This window comes from Macaca nemestrina, chromosome 17 (genome assembly GCF_043159975.1).
Source record: "Macaca nemestrina isolate mMacNem1 chromosome 17, mMacNem.hap1, whole genome shotgun sequence".
Taxonomy (NCBI): Eukaryota; Metazoa; Chordata; class Mammalia; order Primates; family Cercopithecidae; genus Macaca; species Macaca nemestrina.
This window is the reverse complement of record NC_092141.1, coordinates 59,893,363-59,905,346: the sequence shown is the minus strand read 5'-3', so window position 1 is coordinate 59,905,346 and position 11,984 is coordinate 59,893,363. Positions and strand designations below refer to the sequence as shown.

The 11,984-nt window shown below is 39.5% G+C and overlaps 1 protein-coding gene across 5 annotated transcripts in view; it reads right to left on the bottom strand.

Annotated features, from left to right (window-relative positions):
• Nucleotides 1-1,110: 1,110 nt before the first annotated feature.
• LOC105472429 (zinc finger protein 652) overlaps nt 1,111-11,984 on the bottom strand; it is a 73,327-nt gene continuing 62,453 nt past the window's right edge. For 3 of the 5 annotated variants that reach the window (XM_071082980.1, XM_071082979.1, XM_071082981.1), the window contains one exon: nt 10,394-11,052. In XM_071082980.1, coding sequence (XP_070939081.1) covers nt 10,541-11,052 — 512 coding nt within the window. In that variant the 3' untranslated portion in view covers nt 10,394-10,540. Of the gene's footprint in view, nt 11,053-11,984 lie in introns of all 5 variants that reach the window. The other 2 variants (XR_011615771.1, XM_071082982.1) reach the window with 2 other exon arrangements.

The following is an 11,984-nucleotide window of genomic DNA, read 5'->3' as shown; positions in this document are numbered from 1 at the left end:
TTTTCTTGAACCTTTTATTCACTTATATAAATAAGCTCATCTATATATGTGTATTGAGTAGCAAAGTAGTGGTAAAAATATTTCTTGCTATGGGGTCATGGTGAAAGTTTGAAAGCACTTATTTTATATACTCAGGTGGGAGTGATTACCTACCCTATATCTATGAAGAAATTGTGTTAACATCTACATCTAGTTAGAGATACAAGATGATAAAGAATTGTAATTCTATGATTTGGGCAGTTTTATTCCATTCTAAGAGGTTTCAAAGGAAAACTTGAACAATAAGATTTCCTTCCTATACACTCAACTCCCTCAATGGAATCCTTAGAAGGAACAAAATTGGGTGGCTCATGGACCAAGAAGGCTTATGATGACAGAAGCTAGTTGATCTTCCAGCTGACTACAGTCACAGCTCTGAGGGCAAGCTTCACAGTACAAGGGCCCACACCACCTGACATTATATAAGATCATCATTTGTTTATTGTCAGGGTTTCTCCACTGGAAAGCAGAGTCTGTGAGAGTAGATCCTCTCTTGCTCATTGCTGAATCCCCAGTGGCCAGATCAATGCCCAGCACGTATTAGGCATCTAATAAACATTTGTGGAATAAATGAATGAATGAATGAATGAAGGGTGTAGAGGCAGGGAAAGCTGCCTCATCCCAAGTACCATATTTTATAATTATTGCTTTTCACTGACTATGCTTTGTAAGCTGTTTCAATCTGTGTTGATTTTTCTTCAAATTGGTTCAGAACCCAATCCTGATCCTTTGTCCAAACACTGTTCTCAAGGAGACTTTCAGATTATTGCTCGGCTGAACACACTAGTGTTACTGAAACCAAACAGCGCTGCAGAGAGAGAACTAATCACTCTGCCTTTGGTTAACAGCCTTGAAAACATGTTATTCATGAAGAGATCAGGCAGGGTTTGGGGTAGGTCAGCCTATTACCACCATCACTAGAAACAACAAGTAAACAAGTAACAGCAGAAGAGGACTGCAGGATTGTTCATTTTTCTCAAAAAGGGCAATTTGTTAGCAATGGGGACCTCAAAATGTTGTCACCTGAGGGTATGGAAGAAATGAAGAAAGACACAAAGGGGATATGGCTGCTTTTTTTTTTTTTTTTTTTTTTACTTTGAACATTAGCATTAAGTTGGTTACCGTACACATCCAAAGGCCCAGCATCTCAGAAAATTCATTAGGCGGCACACCTGTACCAGAGTCTCACAAGAAAAAAATATACAATGCTACATTGAGTGGTTAAAAATACACAAAAAAGTAGTTTTTAACAATCTATAAATTTTTTATACTTAAAATCATGATTGAGTTGAAATAAAAAAGTGCATTTCAATTGCTAAAAAAATAATATTGATATAGTTAACACAAGGGGGAAATCAGTACACTGAGGGATCTGACAGGATGCTGGAAAAAACGACTCAGGGAAGCTGGGCAGCATGGGCTCGTTTGGAGATTCAGGAGCGGAGCTCAGTTCCACCTCACTGCAGTTCCCTGGGGCCAAGCAGCCCTCCTCTCCCCAGTATCTTTCCCATCTTAAGAGATCCTGTCCTACCTACCTGTCACCTCCCCAACCCAAAGACTCCTCTAAACTTCTTTGCAGCATGACAGCTGCCTGCCCTACACTGAGTCTACTTGACCTTCAATTGCGTCTCCGCAGAGAGGTAGGAGAGGGACACTGCCCCATTCTGGACTTGACATAAGTACCCCAGCCACATGGCCTTCATCCTTATGACCTAGCAGGCAGAACAGGGACCAAGCAGCTTCTATTTTGTCAAACTCCTTTGGACAAATACTCAACATTCAACAACAAGCTTTGTAAACCTAATGCTAAACAAGTCATGGCAAGCAAACTGGATTTTCTTTTCTTAAGAAATGAGGAAAAGTGCAAGTGATCTCAGTACTGTTGGGGAAAACAAAAATAAAAACAAACAAGTTGCACCTGGCCACTTGCTGCCTAAACCAATCACAGCTTCAGTTTTGTTTTTTGTCAAGTGTTGGAGTTACAAGTAGACACCACCCTCTGTGCCTGATATTGCTCAGGTTCAGACTTGGCTGGGGGTGAGGGGACCAGGCAGAAATCAGTTAAGAAGGCCATTCCAGGTGTAAATGCCTCCCAGCTCTACTGGGGTAATATTTACTGTCTGGTCTTTTCCCTTCCCAGGTTGATTACTGACCTGTTTGTTGTGAAGATGCTGCTGCAATAAGCACCAACAGAACTCATGGCCAGAGAGCTGACGATCATGGTTAGAAGCCCTTAGACAAAGTAACTGACAGAGAGGGAGCACGCAGTTTCTAACCTGGAGTGCCTGTTGCACTGGTCAGGAAGAAAGGTCTGACCTAGAGGACTTGTTCCCTGATGTAACAGATATCCCTTTGGAGCAGAGAAGGTGAGAAGCATTTCCTTACTCATACTCCAGAGTTCTCCCAGTGCTCTTGTTCCTCCTTCTATAGATGTGATGGTGGTGGCCTGTGAAGGAGATAGGAGCGGGGAAGCCTGCCTGCTCTGCCTTCAGCACACAAAGGCGCCCCCATGGGAAGGTCCTAGCTTTCAATCTGGAGGTCATCAATATGTAAAAAGTCGAATTAACTAAGATGCCTGACCCACAAGGACTCCAGACCCACACGTCAATCATTGCTTGCATCATGAGGGATGAACGACGACTGGACTTTGTAATAAGGGAACACTTCTTAAATAATCAAAATATATGAATAAGCTTCGAGCCAAGAGGCTATTCCAGAAGAGATTTAAAAGTGGGATCTTTCTTTAGCAGGTTGAGAATAAAGCTAAAGTACTTTATTGCTCCCTTGTGGACAAAGCCAGAACTGCTGATGGAAAACAGTCACACAGCCCATGTCAAGAAACGAATAAAATACATATTCAAATTTATGGAAGATTGAGAAGAAATCATCCTATTTTCAGAGGCTACATATATGCTCTTGGGGAGACAACTTAAGAAGTAAACACAAAAATTATGTCACACTGTTTCTTTTTAATCTAATGAATTAATAGAGTATGAAAAGATATTTCTAGGAGGGTTAGAAGTTCTAGCAGAATGAAATACTTCCCACCAACTTTCAAATGCAATGAAACAGTCTTGAGTCCTGTACAGGATGTGAGTTAAAGTCTATCATGCTCATCAGATGGTCCCTTTTCACCTGTAAAAGACAGGTAGGGAGGAAGCTGTGTTCATTCAGAGGAGCTGGATATTCCAGAAACAACTTGATTCTCTGGCACCTCCAGTACAGACACAGGCTCTTTAGTTGATCAGAACTAGCCAAGGCAAGTATCAGATTTCCTTCTGAAGTTAAGCAAAATTCAGCTTCCACCCCTTTTCTTGGCCCATCCTCACTTCCTATGAAATCATTTTCAAGTAATATGTAACATCCCTGATCTCACCAGAGAAGCTGACGTAGTGTGAAAGTAACCTGCGACTGGAAAGCTGTGGGAACACTCTCAGGGGCAGGAACTCGCTTGGATGCGTGTGTCAGAAGTTTCCTACTGAAGACATACGAGACAGCAGGCTGTCTCAAGGACATGGTTCCTCCAAATGACAAGCAAGTACAGCTCTCCATTGTTTTATGGCCTGGGACTCTGAAGAGAAAAGCCACAAATTTTAAAGTAGATACTGTAAGTAGCTAGTTACCATCCAAGAGGCAAACTTCTAGATCAATAATGAGGAAGAAACATCACGGCAAATGAAGTGAAAGGTATTTAACACAATAAAAAACCCTTGTTACTGATTTCTGTAACATAAAACCTTTCTCATTTTGTAAACTCATCTTCCCATCCCAAATAGCAGTGAAGCCTTCAAAAATCTTGAATTTATTCATCATCAAACATAACCAATTCTCACAATTTTGCACTATCTCACCAATAATATAGTGTCTGTTGTCAGACAGGAAAGATGGAGAATGTATTAACAGCTGCCTTCTTAGACACCCACCTTGTGTGGTTATCAGTTAGTCTTAAAAACCTGAGTACTATTAACTTTAAGGAAAAGGACATGAGATTTTAAGTTAGAAAGGAAAAATGCTAAGGCCCAAACACTCAACTCCAAGCTTTCATTCACCTAAAAAATGCAATCAAATCTCATTTGAAAGAGTTCATTTTTCTTTTTCTCCAGTTTTGGAGAACTGGAAGGGAGTAAAAAGAACTGTACACAGCACAAACTTCCGCTCTGGCTGTGAAGGACTAGCCAATTGCTAAATGTCTGATCACGGAGGTGCTCGATCATATTACATGGAAAACACTGCAACCTCCTTTCCATTACATCCTTCATATATTATGGCTCCATCATACGTTTTAAACCAATTAGATGAAGACAGCTAGAAAAAATAAACAGAAGTTTTTGAGGGACAGGGCCATGAGAAAGCAGAAACGCAGAGAGCAATTTTAAATAAATTTGACTAAAAGAGTATAGTCTCGCAAAATGTGTATGGAAGAGAGTGGGCACATGGGAACAGGGCAGAGCAACAGCAGCACTCAGGATCCCTTCATCAGAAAGGGGAGGCATTCAGGAAGACTTCAGTTGAGAAAAAGGTGTTCAAAAGACATATTCAATGACCTTTAATTTTAAAGGAACGTCGAATTTCCGGTGAAAGAAGGTGAAGAGTCAAATAAGGATAAAATCTTTCAACAGGGAGATGTAATATGTGAAGAAATAAGATATAAATAAAAGTTAAAAATGTAACCTAAAAATGACATGGAGGAACAAAACAGAAATTCAGTAAAAATTCTTGTCCAAGGTTTTAGCTAGTTTGTAGAGTTAAGCCCACTGGAATATGGGTGAATTCCAATATTCATGGATAATGAAATAGTCAGAGGTAGGATTTAGATCAGGAAAAGAATGTTCCAGGATGCTGGCATTTTGAAGGCACTCAAAAACAGAGTGAGAGAGACTGAAGCTGCAGTGACATCAGAGGATTAGAAAGAGGTGCATACTCATGTATCTGTCATAAAGAAAGAAAACAACTCCAGGAACATGTGACCATACATATATTATTGAGTAATACATAGAGTAACAAAGCAGAAAGAAAGCCACCTTATAAGTAGTTTCTTACAACAATACAGATTCTATCTAGAGAACAAGAAAGAGTTTGTTTTCGAAATATGCATGTCTGCAAAGTAGTTCTGACTTAAATAAAGAATTTCATAAATGGTATGTGATCTGGTTCTTTAAACAAATTTACTGAAGCAAAAGCTTCAAAGCTGGAACGACCAAGGAGTTTGATTTTCCTTTGAATCTTGCAAAACCTATCCTCTAAGACAAAAAGATTTGATCATAAAGTCTATAAAAAAGTCTAGAAAGTATAAAAGTATAGAACTATGAAAGTGGATATATTGATGGCAACTTTTATGGCTTCCATAGAAAGTGTAGAGAGGATCTCTGGTTTGCTTTATCGAGGTAGTGTCCAGGGTTGGAAGGTCATCATTCTTTATTGTAAGTGCTACAGATGACAAAAGCAGGTTAGCTAGGGTGTTGTTATTGCATAACAATGCCACTATTTCTAATGGCTTATGACCTTTCATTCCTAAAAAAAAAAAAAAAAAAAAATCTTTTGAGAAATTTCCTATCTTGGTTCAGGCAAAGGAAAATTAAAACTCAAACTTTACTTGCTCAATTTTATAGTCTGAAGAATTCCAAATGAGTTGATTTTTTAAAAACAGTAATTAGCTGACACAATTCTTAAATGTAATGTATCCCTTTTTTCATTAAGTACTTCTCATACAGTCTAGAACAGCATTGAAATATTTATCATGTGGACCAGCAATGCAATAAAAGTTGTTTTTTCTATACAGTAGCTCAAACAGAAAGGTTTCTCTAACTTTAGTTTTCTTTTTTTTTTTTTTAAACATTAAAACTGACCTATCATTGTGTGTTTTACTAACCGAAATCTGCAAGATGGTGTAAATATACATATATCTGCAATGGATTTCTATTTCTGCTTCATCTTCTCAAAATTTAAAACTTCCAGTGAAATAATAATGAAACTAAACATACATATCTATTCAACAAACATAAAAACTGAAAAAAAGTTTCAAGAATTAAAAAATCCATAGTTTATAAGCATCTCATCAGAGCATTTTGCTTTCGGTTAGTATATGAGGGATAATCAAATTACAGGGAAAGTTCTAACCACTAGAAAAGGATACTTCGAACCAATGTGGTTTTAAAAAAATGGTGTAACTATGGTAATGTCCACGCTCAGTCATTAATCTAGAACAGTTAATGTAAATGGTAGACTATGAAAGTACAGGTAACTGATTTGCACAGGCTTCTTTGAACTATAGTAAAGTTTTTTTGTGGAGATCTCCCCTGCTTGCTAAAAAGAAGAATCCAGTCACAAATACATGTGGAAATGAAGCCACATGTCTTTAAATTGTTGTCTTTTCTTCATTCAGATTTAAAAATCTAACTCAGAATGAGCCTACCTGACTCAATTTGAGAAAGCAGCAGCCTTTATTAAGGCTAAGGAAGAGTTTATATTTCACTGATAAATCTTATGAGAGAAAGCAGAAAAAAAAAAATGAAACACACACAAATCAACCAACCCACACACACAAAATACAATGCCAACTCATCCTCAAATAAGTCTTAACCCTAGCAATGATACAAGCCTTTGAAGACAGTAAAACTAAGTAATGAGAGACAGCCTCAATTTGTTATCTACATAATGCTTAAATGCGGCCTTTGTTGTCTTTAACAGACATGTACAGATAAGGGCTGAGAACTCAAACTTCTCCGTAATTATTTTTTTCATAAACAGATAACAAGTAGGTAAAAAGTTTTGAAGAATTCATGGGGTGCGGTAGCATATATGGAAGAGAACATACCACATAATGCAACTTTTATCTTACAAAGAGGACCCCAACCAAATTTTCAACCCTGAGTTTGAGTCTTAAGTATGTTAAACGTGTTGCACATATATATTTAAGGCTTAATCCTGCAGTTCTTATATTCAGAAGCATTAATGTTGTGAATATTCTTAATGCATTTCATTATTCATATGCAATATGATACTGATGAGTCATTATATTCGGAGCAGTTTTCCTGAAGACCACAAATCTCAAGTCAAGGAAAGTATCCTTAATCTAGGGGAAAAAAAGGAAGTTTCTAAATTGTTCCACAATATATTTCACTAAGAATTGTACTGTATGACAATGCTAATTTTTAAAAATAATTTTTTTTTTTTTTTTTTTGCTTCTGTTAAGGATGGTGGTGATTATTTGCTTAATACTGGTTTTCCTGTATAGCAGATATTTTCTTATGGCTATATTTACTTGAATGAAAAATCAAAGATGACTACCTGAATATTCCAGTGTATAGTTATAGTACAACCTCATGAAATGGTTGATTCTGTGGTCTCAAGTCTAGAATTCAGAATTGCTGCCCAATACTGTAAATTTATTTAGAACAAAATAAGGCGGTCCGGCATGGTGGCTCACGCCTGTAATCCCAGCACTTTGGGAGGCTGAGGTGGATGGATCACAAGGTCAGGCATTCAAGACCAGCCTGGCCAATATGGTGAAACCTCGTCTCTACTAAAAATACAAAACTGAGCCGGGCGTGGTGGCGCATGCCTGTAATCCCAGCTACTCGGGAGGCTGAGGCAGGAGAATCACTTGAGCCCGGGAGGCGGGGGTTGCAGTGAGCCAAGATCGCATCACTGCACTCCAGCCCGGGCAAGAGAGCAAGACTCTGCCTCAAAAAAAAAAAAAAAAAAAAAAAAACCAAACAAAAAGAACACAATATAACCAATTAAGCACAATTTACATCTTTAAAAAAAATCATTTTAATACTACAGGCTTGACCATGAAATAATGATATGTCTATATAAAAGTGTAGGTTGACAAACTTGTCATGGAATGCCAAGGAGACTGTGGAGGGAGGGGAGACAACCACTAAAGATATAACCGTCAAATGCAAGGAATTAACTTTCCTCATTGGCTTGGATACCTGGGTGCTCAAAGAATGTGTACAAATATTAAAAATACCACTTTTAAAACTTACATCCAAAACCAGGAAGAAAAGTATATCTTGAGATACTTTTCTGCCTCATTCCAAAAGTTTCCTATGCTCATTATACAAGACAGGCAAAATCAGAAGGAGAAAATTTAGAAACATTAAACCAAAAAGCTAATAGAGAGTGTGATGTTTAAAAAATACGGACTTAATCTCAGTTGAAAGAGTTCCATTTTTCCTACCACAGAGCTCATTAGCTAGGAAAGTGCTCAAAGCAGATCTGCACATTTAACATTAAAAATAAAAAAAATAAAAGCCAGCATTCTGATTCAGGCAATGATTTTAAGAACCTGAAGAAAGAAAAATGAAGAAATTTCAAGATTTAAAAATGGACTGGGCATGGTAGTGTGCGCCAGTAGTCCCAGCTACTTGGTTAGCTGAGGCAGGATTGCTTGAGCCCAAGAGTTGGAGGCTGTAGTGTGCTATAGTTGCACCTGTGAATAGCCACTGCACTCTAGCCTGGGCAACATAGCAAGACCTTGTCTTTAAAAAAAAAAAAAAAAAAAAATTGGAGCGCGGGTGGGAGGTAAGTGATTTAGCCTGGGAACTCAGTTATCTGAGATAAAGAAATACAAAATTTTGGCCGGGCGCGGTGGCTCAAGCCTGTAATCCCAGCACTTTGGGAGGCCGAGACGGGCGGATCACAAGGTCAGGAGATCGAGACCATCCTGGTTAACACGGTGAAACCCCGTCTCTACTAAAAAATACAAAAAAAAAACTAGCCGGGCGAGGTGGCAGGCGCCTGTAGTCCCAGCTACTCGGGAGGCTGAGCCAGGAGAATGGTGTAAACCCAGGAGGCGGAGCTTGCAGTGAGCTGAGATCCGGCCACTGCACTCCAGCCTGGGCAACAGAGCTAGACTCCGTCTCAAAAAAAAAAAAAAAAAAAAAAAAAAAAAAAGAAATACAAAATTTTAAGCTATAATGAGTCTGGATAAATTTGATCAGTTAAGTGTAATCAATACACTAGCCCTTCTGTTCAGCCTTTCCTATAATAAGCTCCTGGTTGATTACGTTCTTTTGAAGTTCCCCAAACTTGAAAAAGTAATCTGCCTAAAGGTATTAGAGGTGCTGCTCTCTTTATCACCTAAGAATGCTGGTATTACATAATTTGCAGAGGACAGGGCAGTAAAACTTAGGAGTTTTCCCTCACTACTATTTACTGTGTTAAAATAGCTCAAGGTTATGAACATATCCATATTTCACATATAATCGATATTTCAAAATTCATAACCAATTTGCCTTCTCATCTGAATTTCTCAGCCACTATCAGCAACATCATGTTTATGATTTTAAGTTTACTATTTTAGCTTCTTATAACAATTCTAGAAAAATAAAGCAACCTCAAAATGAGAGATTTCAACTTGTCATTCCATAAAAAGCTAAACATGAACACAGTTCCTAAGGGAAGTGAGAAACAGACGTGACTGAGATTAAATGATCTCCACTACTTCCTCCTCCTGTCAGCAAACAGCCTTATTCAAATGTTCAAAACATGGAAGCTTTAGGTGACTTCCCTGGAAAAGGCCCCATCCCCTGCAAATCATTTCATGTAATGCACTAACGAAGCCAAGTAGAACACAGAGGACAGGAGCACATTAGGGAGCCTCTCTGAGTGTTACACAGAGATGTCAAAACTACCAAGTATTTATGCCAAATCCTGAAAGCAAAACCTCGTTTTTGCAGTAACCTGGTGTGGAGACCCTCTCAGATACATCTAGTCTCTGAAGCACCTTTTGAGTTGTACGGATGTAAGAATAACTTTGAATTATAGAAGTTATATGCATCTTTAAGAATCACATTTTGATGATTATAAAATTTTTTTTCTATTTTACAACATAGGTTCAGCTACACTGAAAAAATTACACCGCTTATTGAAATACATTTCATTTTAGAAACAGACTACTAAAGAAGTCTATACAAAAACTCTAAAATAATTTCTGTAGTAAAATAAACAGTGTGTTAGGAGAGCTACACGAAGAAAATTTGTCTTTCTCTATAATGCTTGATATACTGTGAATCATGGCCAGCTCAACTCTGTAGCTGGCACCAAAAGCTGAAAAGAATTCCTTACCATACACAGTGATACAATTAATGCTCTGGATTAATCTCACAGCCTTCCCGATTAGTACAAAGGAAACCAGGCCTATCCCCTCTTTGAGGAGAAGTCCGGGATATAAAAGCAAGCATACCTCATCAGCTGATATGAAATTATAAAATTCCACAAGTCTGAGTATTTGAAACTTATAAAAGTCATCAGAAAATGCAAGCAAATTGGGCTTTAGTTCAGTGGTTCCCTTGGTTTAGATTAGACAGTCCCTCTGTGAGCTCAAGGTAGTCTTCTTGTTCATTCCCTTGGATCTGTTGATTCAGTGACACTGGCGAAGCTCTTGGTAGAGGCGGAGGAGAGTCTGAGAACTAAGGAAATGCTCACTGACTCCCTCTGTGCACGCTCACACATGGGGACGTGTCTCCTGGAGAACACACTAAGGAGACGGATGTTAATGATGCTGTGCTGAACTGTTCTTCTCTGCCAGGTGCCGCAGAAAGCTGTCATCACTCTGGCCTCTATGATTTAAAGGCTCACTCTTAAAGAGGGCTGGAGGTGGGGGGAGGTGAGGGACTGGAGGGATGGGAAGGTGGTGCGGGTGGTGAGGGTGTGGGTGGATGTGCAGGTGTGAGAAGGGGTGGGGGATGGGCCGAGGGGGAAGAGTGCTTACAGGATTCATATTGATTGGAGGGGTTGGGGTTGTGGGTGTGTTCACCACAGAAGGAACTGGGGTGGCTGGGGAAGTTGTAAGTGGGATCTGGACAGCAGGTGGCACATTCACGGGGCTGGTCACCCGAAAGCACTTCTCCTTGTGGGCCTTAAGCATATTCGAGAAGCGGAACCGCTGGCCACACACATCACATGGATAGGGCTTCTCGCCTGTGTGAGTTCTGCGGTGTCTCTTCATGTTGGGGCGGCTGGTGAAGCTTTTGCCACAGATTTCACAGATAAAGGGTTTCTCTCCTGAGATGAACACAGACATAAAAATGATTAACATATTAGGTGGTAATTGTGTGCTCATGCTATTTCTTTTCTTTCTTTTTTTTTTTAATGGAAATGGAGTCTCACTATGTTGATCAGGCTGGTCTCGAACTCCTGGCCTCAAGTGATCCTCCTGTCTGGGCCTCCCAAAGTGCTGGGATTACAGGTGTGAGCCACTGCACCTGGCCTATGAGACTGTATTCTAGAGTCATTTAAAAATCCTCTCAAATTTGGACTTAACAGATCAGAGTAGATACAACTAAAACTTACATACACCCTACCATCTGGGCTTAGCTAAAAGAAGAAGATAAAGATGGGGGAGAAGGCATCTACATTAGTGATCCTCTACATCCTACATAAAGAACAGTTCAAATGGCTTTCTGTGCTCAAGGAAACATCCTAGATGACTCTTTGCCTTTAAATTTAGGCAAGTTAATCTGTAAGCAATTTATTTATTTATTTATTTTTTGGTTTTTTGAGACAGAGTTTTGCTCTTGTCACACAGGCTATAGTACGATGGTGCGATCTCGGCTCACTGCAACCTCCACCTCCTGGGTTCAAATGATTCTCTTGTCTCAGCCTCCCGAGTAGCTGGGACTATAGGCGTGCACCACCATGCTGGCTAATTTTTATATTTTTAGTAGAAACGGGGTTTCACCATGTTGGCCAGGCTGGGCTCAAACTCCTGACTTCAGGTGATCCACCCACCTCGGCCTCTCAAAGTGCTGGGATTACAGGCGTGAGCCACTGTGCCCGGCTGCAATTTCTTTTTTCTTTTTCTTTTTTTTTTTTTTGAGATGGAGTCTCGCTCTGTCGCCCACACTGGATTGCAGTGGCGCAATCTTGGCTTACTGCAAGCTGTGCCTCCTGGGTTCATACCATTCTCCTGGCTCAGCCTCCCAAATAGCTGGTAC